Source organism: Pagrus major, chromosome 10 (assembly GCF_040436345.1).
Source record: "Pagrus major chromosome 10, Pma_NU_1.0".
NCBI lineage: Eukaryota > Metazoa > Chordata > Actinopteri > Spariformes > Sparidae > Pagrus > Pagrus major.
In genome coordinates this window covers 8,205,266-8,228,986 of record NC_133224.1, presented here as the reverse complement: position 1 = coordinate 8,228,986, position 23,721 = coordinate 8,205,266, and the positions used below count along the sequence as shown (strand labels likewise).

Genomic DNA, 23,721 nt, shown 5'->3' with positions numbered 1-23,721 from the left:
CTTTGGTTGGCCATGAAGATATGGGCTCCACTTTTCCCAGTTGGTAATGGAGCATCGTATTAAAGGTGCACTATGTAGTTTTTGGGAAAAACATTTTAATCAGAAGAGAATTGATTGATTTTTTTGTATTTATGCCTAAACAAACTAAATAAACACGACTTTCATGACTGAATAAACAAACTGACCTTAAAGGACAACACAATTTCAAACTGTTTTACATGGTTTATATGTGGCGGACCCTGCCACCTTTCCAGCTTCAAACAGTGTTCTTGGGACCTTTTTTTCCCTCTGAGAACAGCTTGTTTATTCAGTTATGGGGAAAAAATTATATTTTGTGATTGAGTTTGTAATATTACCTCATTTATATTGTAAATATTTAAATTCTGAGTTTGAATTTCTTCAAACTTACATAGGGGGTTGTGGTCCAGGTGGTACTGTGCTGTTCAAGTAACAAGACTGCGCAGTGCAAAGACTAAATATGGCGCAAATATTTATATAGTAAGTGAATAAGTTTATTTTTTAAAGAATTGAGCGAGCAAATTTTAAATAATATGCGTCTTTATGTTAGCGATACCCATTCTCAGCTACATTTGAAAGAGGAAATACACCATTTAAACTTTATTAACAACGCATACAACTTATGGACAAATAACCCAGCTCAAAACAAAGATATAGCCAAAGTATTAAAGTTAAAATTCATTTCTTTTGGACTGTTCACGGCTCAGTGTTGATACACGCTCCCCATCCCCCGGTGTGGGCGGGGTCCTGACTGTTTTCTTAGGTAGCCCGTTAAAATGCCCGAACTTATAGCACTTCTTTTTCCAAGATGGCGTCGATGAAGGACAGCGACACCGGCCTGTGGCTTCACAACAAACTGGGATCCACGGACGAGCTCTGGACGCCTCCGAGCATCGCGTCTCTCCTCACCGTGTCAGTAATCGACAACATACGGCTGTGCTTTTCCAGCTTATCGCCGCCGGTGAAGCTGAAGCTGCTGCTCGGGATGCTGCATCTCCCCCGGCGGACCGTGGACGAGGTGGGCTGCTGTGCGTTAGCTCGCCGTTAGCCTGACGGGCGAGCTACGCTATTAATTCAGACACACAGCTGAGAAAAGCGCGCAATCTCCGGCTAGTTGCTTCACACCAAAACGCTGCTATTCCTGCGTGTGTTTTAGACTTCCTGTGAAACGCCAAACCCAGCTCTTAAACACAATTAGCTACATTAGCTTGCTGTCTTTAACTACTGGCGGCGGTAAAGATCCGTTAGCTAAAGTCAGAAACGAGCTGATGTTGTTCCTGCGACGCTTTCGCCTCACTTTTTTAGAGAAAGGCATCCATACGCATTAATATTCACGCTAGGCAGCTACACGACTAACCTGATGCTAACCCATAATTGCGCATTTTCAGCGGTGGTTCACCAGCCACAGCGGGCGACTGTAGCCCAGCGGAGCCCGCACAGACATTATGGTGGGATGGGCACAGGAGAGCTACAGCCCGAGCTGGAGGGCGGTACTAGCATCTAGTCCGACATATCACTTGTTTAGATGTTCAAACGTTTAGACACCCGTCATCAGTGTGCCCTGCATATTCAGACAGAGTATTAAACAGAGAATAAAGACCTACCTCTGCAGGGCTGAGGTCTCACTAGTCTCTGCACGTTCAAATATGTTGTGTAGATACAGTACATCAATGTAAAAAGCCCCATGATAAGAGACCTGGTACTGAAGAGTTGAGAGGAAAATGAATCAAGAATAAAATGATGGTTTGCTGTGCTGTAGCTGGGCAAAGTGGAGGCAGTTTGAACTACAATCCTGCAACTAATGGTTATTTTTATGGTTGATTTTAATCTGCAAATAAGAATCTTGATCAAGCGATTACAGCTTTGGTCTATTAAACTTCAGAAAATTGGAGCCCAAGGTTGACAGCTTATATTTTCTTGATAAGCTGTTTTATTCAAAAAATGTCAGAAAATGAATGAAAATTAAATCCGATTATAGTAGTAATAATAATAAATATAACAAAAATAATAAACTATTCATGTTGCACCTTTCAAAACACAGTTGCAAAGCTCTCTCCAAAACTGAATAAAACATAAAGCAAGCTAAAAGCAATAAAAACAGAATACACATAAGAGAGTAAAACACACAGTAATAAAGCAGATACAATCTCAGCTTCTATCAAATGTAGAATATTTTTTCGCCCGTTAATGGGCTAATGTTGGGTGATCACGTGTGTTTTATCTGCAATCTTGGAGTAACTATGTGTCAAATACATCTAATGATGAAAAAAGTTCCCTCTGAGACAAAGTTGAGTGCAAGTATCTAGAAAACATTTTAAATACTAAAGTAAAGCACCTCAGAGTTGTGTTTAAGTACTGAACTTTAAAAAGTGCACAGAGTTACTTTACCCCATGGACTCGGCACTAGTTTCTGAATAGTTGCTTGTCTATAAATATTGCACAGCGCTTCTGTGTTGTAAAGTTAGAACAGAGCAGTAATTTGCAAAGTAAGGAAAGTTGAATGTACAGGTCAGTACTAGAAAATCATTTGAAATGTGGCTGCTCCCAGTTGTTCCTCTTGCACTGATATGAGATGATTTGATTGCATTACAAATTTTGCACGTCATCTCACCACAAGTTACAGATTAACACAAAGATTAATCATCAGTGAATGAACAAGAATCATTAATTTCTTGAATAGTGAGACGTTAGTAACTGATTGGGAACTTTTGATGCAGGCTAAGGTGTTTATCCTTTGTTTCACAGATGAAGGAGGCTCTGTCTGAGATAATCCAGCTGGCCACGGTGGATTCAGAGCCCTGGGTGCTGATGGTTGCTGACATCCTCAAGTCCTTCCCAGAGACCGGTTCTCTCAATCTGGACTTGGAGGAGCAGAATCCAAATGTGCAGGATATTCTCGGAGAGCTCAGGGAGAAAGGTAGGGGATACCTGACATGTCTTTTTATATTCATGTCGCTGAATAAAACAGCGATATAGAAGTATGTCCTGTGATGAACTGCCAGTTTATCTCTTCCCCCTCCTCTCCTTCCCAGTGGGTGAGTGTGAGGCGTCTGCCATGCTTCCTCTGGAGTGCCAGTACCTGAACAAGAGTGCATTAACCACCCTGGTGGGCCCCCTTACACCCCCTGTCAAACATTTCCAGCTGAAAAGGAAGCCCAAGAGTGCAACCCTCAGAGCAGAGCTGCTACAGAAATGTAAAACATACACACACACACATCCTCTCTCTACACCAGTATGGGTGTCTTTTGTACAATCCTTGGTTTGCTTTTAGCATATTTAAATGTGTTAGTTGGATACAAATGCAAAGACATGTGGGTTTGTTTACAGTTCTACTCTCCCAGAACTCCTGGCTCTTAATATCTTAATTAAAATATAAGAAATTGCAAGTGTGCAGTTTTTTTTTCTCATCATGTTGTATCTTCTTTTTCTTTTTCAGCCACGGAGACAGCCCAACAGCTGAAAAAGACAGCTGGAGTGCCTTTTCACGCCAAAGGGAGAGGATTGGTCAAAAAGATTGACACTACCAGTGAGTTGAAGGCCACTTCAAAGTGCTTTTATTTTTACTATCAAGGTCTTAAATTCTGTTTTTAAAAAATAAAAAGCACCATCATAATGTTCATAATTTTTATCAGTCAAAACGTTGACACATTAAAGTGTCGTTTTTTTTATTATTATGGTGTAATTGTTGCTGATATATGTCAATATTTGCAGCTCCTCTCAAGGGGATCCCCAAGGCCCCGTTCCGCAGCCCCACTGCCCCCAGTATGTTCAGCCCTCCCAGTAACCGCACACCTATTGCCCCTGCACGGACGCCCCAGCGTAAGGAGAGGGGGGTCAAGGTAAAGGAATTTTCAAAAATGCTACCAGAAAACTTAACATTTTGTGTGCTTGTGCTTTCTTGTCGTTTATTTCTTGCATAAATGTGTGTGTTTCTCATGTTTCCCACCTCTTTCTCCTTGGCAGCTGTTAGATATTTCAGAGCTGGATATGGTTGGAGCTGGAAGAGAAGCTAAGAGGAGAAGAAAGACTCTGGGTAATTATATATTCAGCCCTCCATCAGTCAAGTTCTACAGCTATATCATCAAAGTGGGATTATACTGATGTTTATTTAATGTTTTCTCCTGCTGTAGAAACTGAGACCGGAGAGAAAGCAGCCAAAGAAGAAGCAGCAGTGGTGGAAAACACGACACCAGACTACGCTGCCGGCCTCGTCTCTGCACAGGTGCCTTGTAGTCACATCACTCAGACATTTCTTGTTTCTCCAGTTTTGTCTTGTTTTTCCCTCCTTCGTCTTTGTTCCTTAATCCGTTTTTTCTGTCTCCATCATAGCAAGTGATGTTTGCTTTTGTTTTTCAGAAACTGGGGGCGTTGAACGAGAATCCTCTGCCGTCAACCAGCTACCTACCGGCCACACCCAGCATGGTTCCCTCCTCCTCTTACATTCCCAGCTCCGAGGCACAGCCAGGTTAGACACACAGCCTTGGATCATATCAGTACAGCTCCTTCATACTTATTAGCTCAAAGAGAGAAAAAAAAAACCTCTCGGGCATCATTTCAATCTCATAATGTCTTTTCCTTCACTGTCCTCTTCCAAAGCCAATGCTGGTGGTTCGGGACGGGACACGCTGCAGTCGGCTCGCCAACCAGAGGAGTCGGCGACAGCCGGCGCTGGCGCCACCGCCACTGCCACCTTACCAGGCCAGTACAAACAAAGGACGCCCATGTACAACGCCAGCAACACGGCGAATCCAGCAACCCCCACGTCCCCCAGCACGCCAGTCTCTACCCCCGCCAGCAACGGGCCCCCAGCAGCTGCGACCGCCAGCCAGCCGGAGACCCCAACCCAGCCTCCCAGCACGCCTCAGACCCCGACCCCCACACCAGCCCCTACGCCCCCACAGCCCCAGCCCAAAAAGAATCTGTCGCTCACGGTAAGGTGGAGATGGAGTGTGGGTGGTTTAAAGATGCATTACAAAAAAATCCTCTGCAGTGTTATTGAATCTGTTCATTACAAAAGCTCTCATCAAAATTCTCTGCCACGTTTCTGCTCCTCAGAGAGACCAGATGTACGCTGCCCAGGAGATGTTCAAGACCGCCAACAAGGTTACCAGACCAGAGAAGGCCCTCATCCTGGGCTTCATGGCCGGATCCAGAGGTACAGCAGGACATTCACTTTTTCATCAACATACATTTCTAATTAACGTATAGATTGCATTTGCTGAGTGATATTTAGTGGAGAGACACAGACTCATACAGAAGCACATTCAGCCTAGGTACTGTATATTCAGAAACATCTGGTAAATCCACATTAAATCCTCCTTGCTCTGATGTTTGATGTTAAATAAAAAACTAACAGATAGTAAACTGCAGGGACAGTGTCAACAAACACATCATCTCAGCTCTTTTCTGCCCCCACAAAAAAACTCCAAGTGGACACCACACGCCCCAAGTCTGCAAATCATTGTCACACAAGAGTTGCTTCTTGTTGTCATCCATTGAATTTAAATGAGCTCAGAACACACACACACACACACAAACCTGTCAGGACCAATGATAACCAGTCTGCTTCCTCCTGTCGATGCAGAGAACCCGTGCCCGGAGCAGGGGGACATCATCCAGATCAAGCTGAGCGAGCACACGGAGGTCTTGCCCAAAGCCGACGGCACCGGCAGCACCACGATGCTGGTGGACACAGTCTTCGAAATGAACTACTCCACAGGGCAGTGGACCCGCCTCAAGAAATACAAACCCATCACCAATACCTCCTGAGACGCTTCGCTCGCTCGGAAAACACACACCCAAAATTTCTTATCCACTTCGAAACCAACATGTTTACACATACACAAGTATTTGCATACACATTTGGGCCAAATAAAGCACTGGGCGGGTGAGAGGTCGTCAAGGAGAGAAAGGTCCTCCCTTTTTTCCTGCGCCGCCAAAATGCAGGACTCTTTGAAGAATATTTCTGTACTTTTTGTTTGATTGTTTCCCTTTACCCTTTTATTGTTTCTGTTTTTAAGTCACCTCCGATTCCTGAATGATGCTGTGGTCAGGAGGGGTGAGAGTTATACTCGAGTCTGAGGAGAAGAATTATTCTCACGGCAGACACCTTTTCAACATTTGTACTCCGAAGTACAAGCATGTCACATGTCTAAAGCAAAGAAAAGACGAGCCGTCTGTATTTTTCTGTATGAATGTGACCTTCGCAGCTTATCACGGACCTTTCAGAACTCATTCATGATTTGTGAGAGAGAGAAAAAAAAAAGAAGAGAACGACAATGACAGTCATCATAGAGGTGACCAAAACTGAATTGTTCTCAATGCTGTCAAGTTCTGTTTGGAGCCTTCTGGTAGATGTTTAATAATTTTTCATCCTTTTTCAAAAGAAGGGAAGAAAATAAAGTGACAACAGACTCCAGAGGGGCTTTTCTTTCCTTTTCTTTCTCGCTTTCACCTTTTTGGGTGAGGGAAGCCCTGAACCCTCACCGACACAGTTGTCACCTGGTAAGTTGTGAGGGGCACTTTTTGACCTTCACTTAACCCTGTTGGTTTAGGACTTTTTACTTTATGTTTTAAAATATGTAATAATAAAAACGAAACAAGTATAAATATACACAATAGAAGCTTATTCAGTCAGAGGTTTCAGGGAAAATGTTCTCCAGTGTTTCAGAAGCTAATTAGGCATTGTGTCCTTGTTTAGTTAAATAAACTGATCAAAGTAGGGAACCAGTTCTAGGTGAAAAAGTCAGATATAAGTTAGTGATATAAATAAGATGCATAAACAACTAGAACTCAGTAGAGCGCATACATCCGCCAGGGCCCAACAGTCCCCTTCAATCAGTCCTAACCCTAAACCTAATACAATATCAAATAAAACATTTAAATCCACTAGATCTGAATTTGTATTTGGATCTGCATCAAATTGTACTCGCTCATAAATACCAGCCACTTAAATAGGTCTGAAGATCCGTGCATTACTCCCTGAGAACAAAAAATGTCAGAAGTGAGAACAAATCGCTGGATCTGTCCCCCCATCTGAATCCGTATCCGTATTACCATTGTTTATTGAAACGATTTTTGGCTGGTTCCCTTGATAACCTGTCGTGACCCTGTGTATAACATTACAACACTATGAACTGTGGGTAAGTCTGCAGAAACGGCCATAAAGGGCTTGAAATGTCTGTCAAAGAACCCCATGGGGTTAATCATTATGGTTTATATTTTAGTGAGTGCAAGCCAGCTTACCTTAAGTTAACATTTAACTGTTGCCAGGTTGATTATTTACATTAAGACTATGCTAGAGACACACGGGCATAAGAACAACCACCACCAGACTGGAGAATGTACTTAACATGTTTGTCATAAGACGCGGTGAAATTATAAATAAGAGAAAACATTCGTACCTTTTTTTTTAAATCAACTGAAACAAATGTGTCGCAGCATAAAACAGGCACCACAGTCGATTAACTGCAATTATGCAACATTCACATCACCACACAGATAAAAAAAAAAAGACATGCAAAACCTTAAGTATTAAAACATTTATTACCGTCAAGCGCTGACTGACATTTCACATCTACAGTACACATCCACACAGGCGTTTCATTATTCTGACCACACCTGATGCACCTGTTCACGCAGGTCTTATTACACTTTTATGATTCTTTAATGCAAACTCCCAGGTCGGCTCCACCGAGTGTGAACCTGAGCACAAGTGTAATTAGTTAGAACAAGACGCCTGTGTGAGTGTGCAGAACATTTAAAACCTAGAACCTGTCATGTACCGAGCCTCTGAGAGTTAACACAGCTACAGTAGGTCTGCTGTTAGTTACACACGTGTAACTGTAGGAATTAATTGTGCAAGTTCTATAAAACTTCTATAAATTAACGGCACAACAGCCCCGTTTTGTGATAATGTTAATGATCCGTTATTTCCATTAGCGCTAAAAATCATCTTTCTGAGTCTTGTGCTCATGGCAAATTATAAAATCATGACTTGCGCTCACTGGAGCAGCTGATTCCCCCATTAGTGCAAAAATCAATCTCTTCCACTTGAACATTCAACAATCTGATTGTACCGCAGTATTTCTGTACTACAGTTAAGCAGCGAGGCAGATAGAGTCAGTCTGACAATCTTCCATCCGACCAGGAGGAGATTTTGGCAATGGCTGTTTGCTTGTGAGGTTTTATTTGGCTCCGGGGTCCCTCCAGCCTCCGAACGTCTTCTCCAGGTAGAGGGCCACCTCGAGGGTCAGGTGGTCCTGCAGCTTCCCAGCACCGACCTGCACACCCAGGGGCAGACCTTCCTCACCCAGACCCAGAGGGCACTGGGTGACCGGCAGCCCGAGGATGTTGATTATACCTGGGAGTAGAGAGGAAGGGATGAAATGTTTCAATATGTGGAAATAAAAGTAAGACTGGAGCATTTTCTGAGAATTTGTTTGATCATTTTGATTATTCTGGTGGAAGAAGAAGACCCTTTTTCAGTTTAGGTCACACAGGATTCATAGTCTAGCATCATGTGGGATGTTAGTTTCTATAATATCAGATGTTAACTTCCAGAATTCACTTGACACTGTCAAATAACAAACTAAAACATCTTGACTCAACTTGCAGCTTGTAGAAAAAATGGAAAGACTGACTGACTGCACTGTATCACTTGAGGTCAGACTAACCTGTGTAGGCGAAGTCAAATGGTCTGAAGAGCGGGTGGTGGTGTTTGGGAGCTACTCTGGGGTGGGAAGGGTAAAGAAAAACACCGTCAGTGCCCAGCAGCTCCTCCAGCTCCTTCTGCAGCTTCTCCTTCTGCTGGATGATGAAGGCTGAGGGTTTGGACGCATGGCTCATCTCAAGCAGGGCCAGACCTGAAGATATCACACACACATCCTGTTCAGTTCACGTAAACTTGTGCAGCTACAGCTTTCAGACAGCTTTTACCGAAATAAAACAGAATTTCTCCTACTTATTATTCATACAAATTATACAATATGTATCTAATGACAATTTATTTAACGTATGCTTTCCGGTGCATAATTTATTGTGTTTAAAACTATCAATAGTTTACGTTGGTGTTTAATTTGTCAGTTTCTATGTAGTTTCATATACTTGCATGAAGCTCCAAAGTACACAAATAATGATTTTTATATGATAACTATGAAATAAATAATTACATGAATGAAAAGTATTTTTTAATTTCTAAATTAAATAAAAATGTGTTTGGATAATAACACATAAAAATGAAAGTAAAACTTAATTAATTAACAGCAGTTTGAAAGGATGATAGTTAATGTTTTCCCATCTTACCGATGGCGGGAGTTGTATGTTCTGATCGTCTCACCATCCATTTCAGCAGCTCCCACAGAGGCCACGCGGGTCGTCCTGGTTCCCCCATCAGCTCCACAAATGCCTGAGGAGGCTGCGGGAAGGAAACATTTTAAACAGTTATTTTTCATTTTGAAGGCCACAGTAAGTACAATGAGTGACTGTCATATACTTAAGTTGCCACACTGCTGTGCTGTCCCCATCCAACAACACACAGTTGGCCTTGAAATACCTTAAAACAGCAGCGCACAGCTAATTAACAAGAAACACCTGCTGTCTTCATGACATTTTCTAATAGATTTGATCCCTGAAGTATCAAAAAAGGAGAAAAATAACTATAGAAATATCACTTTGTACATGTACTGATCTTACTGTTGATCCTAGCTAAGCATATAGTATTTCTGAGTTTGAGACACCACCCTATGTTAACATACTGTATGTTCATATGTTGTATTAAATCCATATTTGAAGTCAATTACTTCTTATCAGGAAACTGTGAATAAGTAATGGCATAGCAGAAATAACTTCCGAGACTGTGTGCGTGTGTGTGTGTGTGTGTGTGTGTGTGTGTGTGTGCGTGTGTGTGTGTGTGTGCGTGTGTCCTGGTAGCTAAACGGATTAGTGAAACATTTCTGGGCAGCAGCAGACTACAATAGGTGCTGTGACTGAGACTGGGCCTGCTTTCTGTCACTGTGAAACATTATCTAACGGGAAAACTGATGAACTGCTCGTTGGCCTTTGTCCAGCAACTCTTCTTCTGTGCATTCAGGGACACACTGTTCAGATTCAGATTACAGCAGGACCTACTTTGCCCTCCTTGTCAGGGAGACCCATATAGGTGTCCCAGATCTGGAAGCCGTAGCGGAGCTCGGGGAGATGCACTTCTTGGACTTTCACTCCAAGGTCATCTTCCAGGTGCTGCACCACCTGGAGAACATCACATGATTTGATTTTTTTTTTTAAAAATCTTCTCATCTCTTTGCAGCTTAATAGAATAAGTGATGTAATCAACACACCTTCCTCTGAATCTCTATAAGCTCTTTGCTGACTGGGTACGTCATCGGAGAGCCGCCGTCGTGGGGGATGGTGAAGAACCGCAGCTTCTTTAAGTCGACCTTCGTGTTTAAGGACAACCTGTGAACACATGTGTGAGCAAATAATGCAAATTAGACGAATAAATAAACAAACAAACCTGACTCTTGACCCTGTAAGGCACTTTTTTTAAGCCTTAACGTTTACTTGCAAACAGGCATCGTCCTTCTTCCCCTTACTCGCATGTCGCTGTTTATCTCCATCTCAAAACACTTGGACGAACCATCTGTCCATCACCATCTATCGCAGGGTATCGTCAACCATTTATATCAGCACTACCACCAGCAGAGCCAGTTGGTAAATCAAACTCTTACTGAGGCCAGTTAAGAGTTGAGTGAAAACATCTTTTCCATCGAGAAAAGCCTTCAGTGCTCGTCTCTGATTAAATAAACTCTCCAGTTCTGATGTTATAACTTCTTGAGGGGCCTCCATCGTTGTTTTTCAACGGCAAACCTCCTAGTGAACAAGTGACATCCATCCAGTGATTTGTCTGGTAAAGAGAGTTTGGTGGATCCTGAGGCTTGTATGAGCAAACCTCACAGAAATAAGTAGGAGAAATTTAGGACAAGAATAGGAAAATGTTCTCGCATTAGGGCCCATTATCACTATCACATGTAGCATAAAAGGAAGAATTAGGATTGAGACGGCAGCGGATAAAGCTACTCAAATATTACAACATGTATTTTTAAGTAGTTTTCTTCCCCCTGCCTGTAAGTAATCCTCTCACAGCAGGTCTGGTGACAATATAACTGCTACTACTACTACTCTTTGCTTTAGTGTTGGAAAAACTAAATACTGCAGCGACACCGGCAGAGCTCTTACATGCGAGCGTTGGGTCCCGCCATGATCTTGAGCATGGGCAGCAGGTCCTCGGCGTAGCGACACATGGGACCACTGCTGACGTACTCCCCGTGTCTGCCAGAGCAAGGAGGGTACTGGTTCTCACAGGACACGACACCTGCAGAAACACATTACATTTAAGTCCGGGACATAAATGTGTTCTTTAAACCTGAGACGACAGTTAAATACAAAGAATGTTGCCCAGAAGGACGGCGTACGTTAATATACATTAAAACATTAAGTTTCTCTTACCGGGAGTGGTTTTATGGCCAAATACTCCGTTGAAGAAACAGGGCATACGGATGCTGCCGCCGATGTCCGAGCCCACGCCGATGACGGCGCCCGCTCCTCCCAGTATACTTCCCTCGCCGCCTGAAGCAGGCGGAGGAGAAGGGAGATAAACACAGAGAGAGAGAAGAGATAAGCTGGTGGATGTGGCAGGTCGGCTTTAATCAGTCTTGTTTAATTGAAAACAGTTGCCCTCAGAGTAAACACATCTTATTTCACACATGTTGATTTTTTTTTTAATTTCAAGCTTGTAGTCTTCAGCCCCAACTGGTGCTGACTCAGATCATTTGAGTCAAATTTAACAGACTTCGCAACTTCACACAACTTTTTTCACATTTGCAACAGAAGCATCCAAAACCTGCCTTTCCCTTTAAGAGTTCCCCTTTAAGGAACCAGAGCCAGCGCCTCTGTGTTTGTGTGTCTGCAGTGTAATATGATTATCAGGCATAACCAGGGCGCTGCTTTCCTGGAGACAAAGAGATCGACTCCGACAATAAGCTGCTCTGAATAAACGCTGCTTGACAACAACGTGTGATCAAGAGTCCACCCTTCAACCCGTCAAACAGATGCTGACCTGAGCTCCCTCCTGGTATCCTCTCCAGGTCGTACGGGTTGTTGGTGACGCCGTACAGGTGGTTGTGGGACTCTAACCACATACACAGCTCGCTGGTGTTGGTGACGCCCAGCGGGATGGCGCCTGCTCTCTTCAGCAGGGCCACCGGTGGAGCGTCGACAGTGGATATGACTCCTCGCCTGGAGATCACACCTGTAGTGAACGGCATGCCTGCAGGAGGGAAAAATGTTGAATGAAGCACGAAATAAACTCAATACTAAAGACTGACAGATACATTTCAGCTTTGAAGTTTCATCTTGTGGCAATCAAGGAAGTCTAAACGCCTCCACTAAACAGTAACTGGGTGTGGGTGGATCTATGTTCCTAGTATCAGATGTTGGCTCAAACGCTGGTTATTTGATGGTTTCATGTGACTGACAGGAGATTAGATTTCTGGCGTTTACCCTGGAGGGCGTAGGACTCTTTGACAGAGAGTGGGACTCCCAGTAAAGGCAGTCGGTCCTCCAGCACCTCCTCTCCACCGGTCTCCTCCTCGATGAGCTTGTCGACCTGGGCCGCCTCCTGGAGGGCAGCGTCAAACCTGGACGGAGGAAGAAAAATTGATTTGACCCAAATCTGCTTTAATCCTGATTAAAACGGCTTTATTTTTGAGATTATGCATCAGAGTTGAAACCAATTTCAGTTTTTTTTTTAAAGAATTTTGCTAAAAAACTTAATTGGCTGCACTAAAACAAGTCAGAATTTTGCTCCAAACATCCATTAGGAGGAATAATGATTAATAAAAGAAACACTGGAGCACAATAGCCGCAGTTTACAAGTATTTTCTCATTCAAAATAGTGAAAAAACCCAATATAACATCATAAAACGTCTTCATCTGTCCCACCAACGCTCCAAAACCAAAAAATATTCAGTTTACTATCAATTATGACGAAGAAACGCATCAATTCCTCACATTTTGAGCAACCTCTTGCTTAACAAATGAGCAAAAACAATTAATCTATTATCATAAAGCCATCAGAGAAGGAGGGTCTTTCTTGCCTGTCTTTTATGACAGCGTTCAGAAGAGGGTTGACCTCCTGGATCCTGTCAATGTAAGCCTGCACCACCTCCACACTGGAGACCTGAGAAACCAGAAACACCACTGTTACACTATATAAACATGTATTGTGATCGGTAACACACACACACACACACAGACTCAGACCAGAATAACAAGTAAAACAATTCACACCTCCAGATAAAGTCCAAAACAGGCGTGGCTGTGGTTATAATGTGCGAGTAATGTCCCAGGAAACATCCAGTGGTCATCTTGGTAATATTGTCACAATAACGAGGTACTTGGTCAAGAATATAGTGATATTTGATTTGGTCACCGAGTTGTAGCATTTATGAAGGGTTTTTGAGGAGATTTAAAAATATGAAGATATATATTACTTCTATATATAAGGCTTTAAAGGAGCAGTATGTAGTAATTTCATTGAGAAGAGTAAGACCTTCATCATCAACAAACTAAATAAACAAACTCTCTTTGCTTTCATGACTGAATAAACTGAATAAACAAACTGACCTTAAAGGACTTTGATTATATTTGGCGGACCCTGCCACCTTTCTAGCTTCAAACTGTGTTCTGGGGACCTTATTTTCCTCTGAGAACAGCTTGTTTATTCAGTTATGGAACTAATAAATATTTCTAAGTTTGTATTATTACCTCATTAATGTCTTTAGTATTAAAATTCTGAGTTAAAAAGTAAAAAACATAATAAATAAAACCAGGTAACATCCTCTATTCACAGTATGTATTTTACAGTCATTTTATCTGAGAGTGCTGCACCCTATAAGCCTTGTATAGCCTTATAATGGTATGGAAAACTGTACTGTCTCAAGACATTATTATTAATTAATTAATTAATTATTGCATGGCTAAGAAGCACAGGTGTGTGTATATCCCACAGGTGCTACTGTCTCGTTTATCAGGTTTGTACATTTAACCTGTGGGGATTAGACCCGCAGAGAGTGGACCTAGCTTTGACTATAATGAGGTTTTTGTTGTTGAAAAAACAAAATCACGTTGAAAACAAGAAGGATTTAAAGACGAACAGCTAACTGCTTATATAACTTTTACGATTGTAAACAAGCAATAACCTAAAGTAGTGAACGAGGAAGTGCTTATTCATTCGGCTTGACTTAAATACGTTAAAGCTCCCTCCGTCCGGCCGCAGTCGTCGCTCGCTTCGGCCCGGGTACGCACCTCTTTCCGTCGGATCTTCTTAGCGAGCTGCGTCGCCGAGAGAAGCAGCAGCGGGTCGCCGACGGGCGGCAGCTTCTTCCCGGACACGCCGGCTCTCAGCGGGGCGAAGAGCCGGAAGAGGGCGAACAGGGCGTCCATGAACGCCTTGAAGAGCCATACCTGAAGCTTTTCCAGACGGCTCAGCGCCATGTCGACACCGCGGAGGACTGGACGGAGGGTCACCGGTTACTCGGCCGTGGTCCCGCCTGTACGCCCCGTCATTCAGCGGCTGCACCGTGCGTGACTGCGCGTGTGTCAATGCTCCATGACAGCAGTAAAGCTCCGGGGAGTGAGGGACGGCACCGGAAGCCCGGTGGATCACCTTCAAAATAAAACCATGAACCAGCAACATCCCAGATGAGATTATCAATAGTCACTGCAGTGTAACTGAGTACATTTACTCAAGTACTGACATGAGTGCAATTTGGGGGTACTTTTTCATTGTATGCTACTTTATTCACCACTTTGTTTCGGAAGCAAATATTATAGTTTTTATTCCACTAAATTGATTTCAAACTTTGGTTACCTGTTACTTAAAGATCAAGATTGTACATGTTTTAAGATGATAAAATACCAGTGTTGTAAAAGTACCCAAAAATCATACTTACTCATCATACTCAAATATACTAAAAGTGAAGCCATCATGTTAAGATATTACTTTAGTAACAGTGAAAGTCGCCTATACGAACAGTACCTGAGTAAAAGTCTTAAAGTATCTGATGTTAATGTACAGAAGTATAAAAAGTGCAAGTAAAAGTAAAGTATACGTACATTTACATGTATGCACGTACTGTATAGTGGGTTGACCGATTATCAGACCTGATATTCAGTATTTTTCTGATTATCAGAATCAGTGTGTTTGTTTTGTTTTTTATCAGATTGCTGATTAAATACATTTATTTAAAAATGCACTACATTGGCTCTGATAAAGTAGCTAGTAATCAAAGATATCAAATACATGTAGTGGAGTGGGAGTATGAAGTACAAGAAAATGGAAATACTCAAGTAAAGTACAAGTACCTCAAAATTGTACTTTTGGAGCAGTTGCCCGCTTAAATAAAATAATTCAAAATTCAAAATTGCAGCTGGAGGAATCTAAAAACAACTTTTAAAAACTGAACTCAACATCCTCTTGCTATTTTCTTCTCGAGCTCTCCACCACATGCCATAGTCTAACCAGAAACTCAGGTTTAGTGAGAAATCAACAAAAACTGAGCAAACTCCAGCCCCCTCCACCCACCGAAGGAGACCATGAGATGCCTTGAAAGATCCTTTTAAAAGATAGTAAGCAGACATTGAGTTTCGAGTCAGGATAAGAATTAACTTTCCGGCTAAATCCAAAATTAGTATGAAGTAAACTATGTGGGTAGTTTTATTTTGAAAATTGTGACCGGAACACATTGAAAATACTGTGACCAGTCGATATTGACCTCTGGCAGGCAGCCTCCAGGGTGATATAAAGTAAAGTTTAACCTGTGAACTGCTCGTAAATGCGGAGGCGTTGTGCCAAACCGGTATTTGAATTGGAAATTTAGAGATAATGTTAAAACCAGTCACAGTTAGAAAATTAACTTCACACAGAACTGAGCACATAGTCACTGAAAAAACAGCCTCTGCAATAGACTATTAACAATTTATACTCACTGATTTTAGTTAATCTATAAGGATTATTTGGATTGTCAGTATAAAGTTGCAACTGATGTTTATGAACCTTTTGGTTAAAAAGCTTTTTCATTGTGATGTCTGATTGTTAAATATAGCATATTCACATCCCTCTGTACATAACAGTGTGAGTTTTTGAGACAGGAAGTAAAAAAACAACCTGCTGATGTATGACTAGTAAACTGTAAGTACCTCAAATGTGTGCAGTACTTGAGTAAATGTACTTAATTACATTCAATTGGCTCCTAACTGACTATCAGCACTAGAGGGCAGCATTGCTAAAGAGTTAAACATGTAATTGAACATACAGAGCACGTAGCACAGAGGAAAAAAACCTGCCTCTGCAATGCAGGTCAGTGGGTTAGTGGAGAATCCATACTGTCTGTCTGTTACAGGCAGCTCACACTGCACCACCAACACAGTCATCACACTGTGCAGTAAATTATGTTGTCTAACTGTGAAACTGAATTGAACACAGCCTTTGATAACATCTTGTCTGGGTTAGCGCATGCTTCATCTCTCTTGTTCCTGTAACACCAAAATAAATGATGACCCCAGCTTGGTTAAAATACCTAAATACTGATACTTCTACATCTACAAAAGCATCGTGTTGCTATGTGTAGAGTCAAGTGATTAATATGTCATTTGATGTATTTTAAAGAGCAGCCTGATTGCATTTATATGTTAAATAATGGCTCCTGTGCCTTTTATTTAGATTAAAAAGAGTGTTTCACTAATGAGAGGGGGTTTTTGCGTTCATCATACGAGTTGAAAACATCATATTAGGGCTTGACTGGGCGCATAAAAGAAATGTGAAATCAATAAGACCAACAGAATGGCAGCAACACCCTGCTGAGCTATTTATTGATCCTGTTATTTCAGGAGGGACCTCGTTTCACAGCCAGTTTAGGGATAAAGAGATGACGCTCAGAGGCAGGAAATTTTAGTTTACTTTAAATTCTGTCAACTGGAGGAAGTGGATGTTTTGCGCTCTTTAAAATGCTGCAACCTTTTGCACACAGGCGTTGACCTACAACCTGTAAACCCATTAACACGCAGCTGAGAGGCAATAAGTTATCTTTAGCCAACAAACTGCATTTTCTGGTGACAGAATTAAATGACAGACGCTGAACTAAAACATAAATACTACTCGAAGGGGTACGCCCAGTCCAAAAAACACAAACATATCCAAATCTCAATGGAGGGGAGAAAAACAGATCATTCCTCACCTGTAAGGTGAAACCTGAGGCCCAGACAACTACCGGGCATGTAGAGACAAGAGGGAAAACCAGGGGAAACGCACAACTGACAGCGTTTGTATCCCTGTCTGCGTGAAGCTGCAGGAGGAGTGCTTCTGTCTGGGAAAGTGCATCAGGTAAATGTGGTTAACTGTCTATTATCTAGAGATTATGGAGTGTCTCTACCATGTGCTGTTATGGGAACTGTGAAGCTTTTGTGAATGCAGGCCTTCGGGGTAAAATGATCCGGGGTCAGTGAACAACAGAGGACGGCTTCAGGCACGTTTGTATTGATTTCCATCTTCTTTCCTGTCTCTGTTGTCACGGGTTTGACGCCACAAGCCTTCTACCTACAGCTCATTATTTTGACTCTGACCATGTAGGAAAAACTCCACTGTTCTCCCTGGTAACACTCCCACCCAAATGGATCACATATAGTATTATCCATTCAATTATCCTAATGAGATGACAGGCTAAAAAACCCTCTGTCTAGTTCAAGTCATCTCTGAGTGGGCAGTAATTTACTTTACTATTCCCTTTGGATGGAGCGCCACTTCACTCTGATCCACTTTCCAGCACCTCCATTCCACCCTGGAGACCAATGCAGGCTGATATGTCTGCCCTTTGGGGTTGTAAAGCCGACTGTGCGTCTGTTTGTGTGCCTAAGTGGCCATTTTCATTAGTTAAAATAACAAGTACTCAGTGTTTTACCCAGATTGTTCTTCACAAGGTTGAAAAGCATGAGAAACATTGTGTTGATTTTCCACTAAAAACACAATTAATTAAGTTCTTTCTGGGTTGTTTAGCTGCTGAGTAACGAAAGGTCAGCTGTTTGAGAGCAGAAGAAAACTGTGCTTACAGTAAATAGATTTTAAAACTACCCATCGATCTAAAAATCACTAACAAATAACTGAAGAAATGACGAATGAAACAACATGCAGCCTTTTGTGTTGCATCACCTTTTTGTTGTTTTGTATGGAAGCCTATTTACGACGATGTGATGAAAAAAAGAACATAGAAATAATAGCATGATAATAATAACAATGAGAAACTTTCTCCAAAATAATGAAACATTTTCTCAAAACAATGAGTCAATATCCCAAAATAATGACGTAGTATCCCAAAATAATGATGTAGTATCACAAAAAATGACTTTCTATCTCAAAATAATGACGCAGTATACCAAAATAATGACATAGTATCTCAAAATAATGACATAGTATCTCAAAAGTATCTCAAAATAATGATGTAGTATCTCAAAATAATGACATAGTATCTCAAAAGTATCTCAAAATAATGATGTAGTATCTCAAAATAATGACATAGTATCTCAAAAGTATCTCAAAATAATGACATAGTATCTCAAAATAATGACATAGTATCTCAAAAGTATCTCAAAATAATGACATAGTATCTCAAAATAATGATGTAGTATCTCAAAATTATGACGTAGTATCTCAAAATAATGACGTAATATACCAAAATAATGACATAGTATCCCAAAATAATGACGCAATATACCAAAATAATGACATTGTATCTTCAAATAATGACTAAATATCTTTAAATGTATCTTTGTATTCTTATCTTTCTGGTTGGACATAAACTTTTTTTGTTCTGGCACTTACTGAATGTTGTCCAGTCTGATCTACTCGTAATCGTTGTTTTTTTGAGGCCCTTGAAAATCTTTTTCACTTCTGTATTTTGAAGTGGAAACGTGGTTTTCTTTTGTAAACATGAAGTTTCCACTTCCCGTTATCTGTGAAAGTGACACTTTGAACTCTGAATTGTCTGTTTGTCTGCAAATTATGTGTCAAATAACAATCCAACGAACTTAAAACAACAAAAATGAAATTAAGTTTCTCTTAATGTACCTTCTAACATCTTTGAGATCTTGTTTTTTGTTTTTGTTTGTTTTTGCTTTGTATCTATTTTTAATCACTACTTTTATTTTGTGCTGATGTCTGTGGAGGCCAGGACTCCCTTGAAAAAGGGATTTTTAATCTCAGTGCCTATCCTGGTAAAACAAAGGTTAAAATAAAATAAAGTATATTTATTCATTTATTAAATGTTAGGAATAAAAATATTTTCTCTCATTTTCAGATTTTTATGATTTTGTATCTTCACTCTATTGGATGAAAGCTTGGTCTGCTGTAATTACTGATTATTGGGGCGTATTTTGTCCGCATTTTAAAAGAAAGCATATGCTGTAATATAAATTATTTATATCTTGTGTATTTATATACATGTGGCTCCCCCCCATCAGCTGCACCACCATCTCCACTTGTGTATTTGTTGGCAGTACTCTTTCATCCAGCGCTGGAGGAGGGGTAGTTTGAAGAGGGAGGTGGCGGGGGTGTTGGAGGGGGGGGGGCACCCCTCTGCTCCTCCTTTGGGGACAGGCGTGCGGACACATGAAACAGCTGGTGTGCTCCAAAAACCAATTATAGAGGCCCCTGGCCCCCCGCCTGGCTGCCTGTAAGGCCAAGCAGGGGCGAGCGTGATCGTTAGTGCCCACAGATGAGTCTTAACGAGGGGCCGCCACCGGGATGGTCAGATGGGAGTCACAGCAGGCTCAGGATATAGATTTGTCCTCTCCAGACCTGGATGTATAGGTGGAAATTGGAATTTTAGATGCAGGAGAGGTTTGTTTTTGATGTTTTATTTACATCACACACTGTATTGAGAGCAAGGGTCCTGACCAGAGCCCCTGTGCAGATTCAGGGGGGGTTTCAGGTTGAGATTCAGTCATATGTAATTGAAATTCTTAGCTTTTTCGATATACCCGATTATTTTTGTGTAGAAAATAAACAAATATATGAATCAAGAGACAGGCTTCATCGCTTACTATGTGAGCTTCCTTTCAGTCACTGTGCCTGGAAGCTTGTGGATCAGTTCCAGTCCTACGTTTACTCCTGTTCTCTGCAGGGATTGATCCGTCCTGTAAAGGGACTCTGAGCAGCTCAGGTGTTAGATGCAGCAGGAGTGTGTTATTGATTCCCTTCCTACTGGCTGTTGTTAAAACTTTCCAGCAGGGGATCTGAATGAGAGGCACACGAGCCAGCCTCATTAAAACACTTTTTTTTTTTTTGTCCCTCTTGAGACCATAAGAAAAATGGACTTATATTGATTCAAGCCCAGCAAGTAGTCTCACTATAATAGAAAAAAAGAGGTTGGAAGTATTTGTAGTAAAGATAATACTCTACTGTTCTCCTGGCTTAAATAAAAAGTGATCTCTTCTGTAAGCAGAAGACAAATACAGGAGTGTTGAAATCATTTATTGATTTGGATCTACTGATGTGAATTGGTTATTGGTTCAACTTTGCCTATTGAATTGACTTAACAGTTAGTCCATCATTGTCCCTGGTGTTTTGACCATCAATTACACATGTATCTAGATAAAGACAGGCATTCAGCGACATAAAAGATGTATTATACTGATTTAACTTTGCAGGTCTATAACACTGTTGGACAAAAGATGGACAGTTTTTTAAAAAAGGATAAAAATCGACACAGCAGAACCAGAGATATTGTCATTTTTATTCCACACGTTCTTTCTTCTCGAAACCTGGTGTCTATTATACCAATAATGTTACTCAGTTGCAGACCGGTCGGAGATTTAGGCATGTTATGTCAGTAGCGGTTAATGTAGCCTGGAGCTGCATCTCAAGCAGAAAGGAGGAGCAGCTACAGAAGTCTTGTGAACTCACTTCTTTCTAGTCTTCAGCCCCAACTGACGCTGACTCACGTGACATCACTCAAGTCAATTTATCAAGGCTTTATACAACTTTCTTCAAAATATTCTGAAGTACTCCCCAAGACCTGAAAACGGACATGAAAGTGTACAAGTCTGTTTTAATATTCTAATATTAGAAAATATGTTTTTTTTTTAGAAAATTTCATGACCTGGGAAATCTGACCTGATGATGAGGCTGACAAAAAGTTAAGGAATCACCAAAGTCTTTACAATTCATTGTAAACATACACATGAATTCTAATCCGTCCAATAATTGTTGTGCTACTTCACTAAAAGCCAAAAATGTTGAGTTGCTGGTAGAGCTAAAGTCATGTGATCACCAAAGTATTCATCGTCTTGGGATCATGAATGTCTGGACTACAGTTCATGGCAATCTATCCAATAGTTATAGTTATTTCAATCTCAATCAAAGTGGTGGACCAAATGACTGATCGATATTGAGTAATATTTGGGAAAGAATAGTCAAAAATATCTGATTCCAGCTTCCTAAATGTGAATATTTCTGGTTTCTTTTCTCCTTTATAACAATAAACTGAATATTTGGGGGTTTTAGACAAAACAAGACATTTGAAGACGCCATCTTGGACTTTGAGAAACACTAAGACACATTCTTTCAGATGCAAAAATCAACGAATCAAAAAAGTAAAACACAAATAAAGATATCCACATTCTTCATGGGAACGCTGTCTTCTAGCCATTGTTCAGCCTTTGCCTTGAAGTTAAGATGGTCTGGATAGTTTGCCACCAGTCCTTTGAGTGATCAGTCCATAAAGTCAACAGAAAGTCATTAGAGGAGAATCTCTGCCCAAGAACATGAAGCCTCAGGGTCAAGATAATCCCCTGTCACACACCTACACACACACAAACACACACACACACACACACACACACACACACACACACACACACACACACACACGCATGAATGCTTGCACATAATCCCCACACACACGCTCACTGAGGCCCAAAACAACTATAACAGTCAGTGTGATGAATAAGTGATCAGCAGCACTAAATAATAAATAGTACATATTATTATCAGCGATGACGGTGCGACTTTAGTATTTTTCCTCTGGCTTTAACAGAGACAATCAATTACTAAATAATGCAGCGAGAGACCACAGATCTGTTCAGCAGCTCGGAGGGAATCACACACCTCCGGCTGAATGTGTGAACGGTGTGTCAGTATGTGGCTGCGAGGTGTGAGATGGCTCCTCGCTGTACGACACACTTCTTTATGGCTCGTTGGCGTCCAGCAACCTTCGGGTATCCCACACAGTGTTCACAATCAGCTGCGAAGAGCATTAATATCCAGGGTCTGAGTCAGAATCAGCTTCCATCTCTTTTATTCTGACCCACTTAACATCTCATGTTATGTTCTCCAGTGGAAACTGCTCTATACATAAATATGAGTAATTCTGCGGTCATTAAAAAAAAAAAGGCTTAACTCTAACTCTACCCCGAGTGTCTGTGTTTAATATTTTAGGATATGAAATGCAGAAAAGGCCAATTTGGACTCATTCCAGCAAACACATCCCAACTGGACTTGGCATTTATGTGTTGTACCAATATTTAATAGCTACTTAAATGTCTCCCATCAGGCTCATTACAGTATTTCAACCAGACAAGTGTCCACTCAGCAGGTTTATAGACAGCCAGGTGGGGAGTTAGGGGCCTTAATATCAGTTTGGCTGGAGTAGATTTGTTTGCAAGACATCATAGTAGTGGTGCCACGCCTCCTTGTGACCCCCCCATGCATCTGTGCTTCATTTTAATCGTTTTCACGGTCCTCACGAGGTCAAACCTTCCAGAATTTCAGGGGAAAAAAAGACAAAATAAACAAAACTTTAGGTAGGAGAAGTGTTTTTCTTTCTCTTTAATGCCAAGCAAAATTGAGCATCTTGACCCTTAAAAAAAAAGGCTGCACGACTAACTGGGCAAAGCAGACAACTGCTCCGAAAGCCACAAGTGCACTGCATGTCATGTTATCCTAATACTCATACATTTGTTATGGAGAGTAACTAAGTACATTTACTCAAGAACTGTACTTACTTAGATTTTGAAGTACTTGTACTGTACTTGAGTATTTCCATTCTCTACTCCACTACATTTTTCGTGGCAAACTTTGATAACTTTAGTTACTAGTTACTTTGCAGATTACATCTTTATTCTATTTATACTTTTTTTTATATTTTTTTAATTTTTATTTTAACTAGCTGACTGTTCTGTGTTGTGTTGTGTTGTATTGTGTTGTGTACAACTGCTCCACGTGCCTTGCCCTGGAGACAAATAAAGTTTTTTGAATTGAATTGAATGCTGCATCACAGCCAAGTATTTATCACACTGGTTCCAATAAGAAGGAAAAATGCTGGATATTGGATCCAATAATCTCAGACACAATCTTTGTTTAGCCTCTGCCTTGAAGTTAAGGTGGTTTGGATAGTTTGCCACCATCCCACAGATCGTGTAACCAAAAATAAAACAAAGACTCTTCAGGTTTTCTGTGGCACAAATATAAGAGTGTACTGGCTGTAGCTCCTTGTGATTGGCGCACACTGGATACCGTCGCACAGACACGCGTATAGGTGAGAACTGGGCCAGTTCATGCGCCCCCACAGGTGCATTTTTTTTAGCGGTGATCAC

The 23,721-nt window shown here is 41.2% G+C and overlaps 2 protein-coding genes across 2 annotated transcripts; one reads left to right on the top strand and one right to left on the bottom strand.

The window, feature by feature from the left end:
• Positions 1-817: 817 nt before the first annotated feature.
• nelfa (negative elongation factor complex member A) lies at positions 818-6,436 on the top strand. Its single transcript, XM_073475261.1, has 11 exons — positions 818-1,036; positions 2,764-2,935; positions 3,051-3,212; positions 3,455-3,544; positions 3,730-3,857; positions 3,982-4,051; positions 4,149-4,240; positions 4,375-4,483; positions 4,615-4,949; positions 5,074-5,173; positions 5,603-6,436. The coding sequence occupies exons 1-11, from the start codon at positions 827-829 to the stop codon at positions 5,785-5,787; spliced, it is 1,653 nt and encodes a 550-aa protein (XP_073331362.1). The 5' UTR covers positions 818-826; the 3' UTR covers positions 5,788-6,436.
• A 1,108-nt stretch (positions 6,437-7,544) lies between these two features.
• faah2b (fatty acid amide hydrolase 2b) lies at positions 7,545-14,708 on the bottom strand. Its single transcript, XM_073475153.1, has 11 exons — positions 14,383-14,708; positions 13,173-13,255; positions 12,577-12,713; positions 12,134-12,343; positions 11,524-11,643; positions 11,254-11,389; positions 10,356-10,473; positions 10,147-10,266; positions 9,322-9,433; positions 8,694-8,882; positions 7,545-8,380 (listed from the first exon to the last, which is right to left on the bottom strand). Exons 1-11 carry the CDS (start codon positions 14,569-14,571, stop codon positions 8,205-8,207), a joined length of 1,590 nt encoding a protein of 529 aa, XP_073331254.1. The 5' UTR covers positions 14,572-14,708; the 3' UTR covers positions 7,545-8,204.
• Between the last annotated feature and the right edge of the window lie 9,013 nt (positions 14,709-23,721).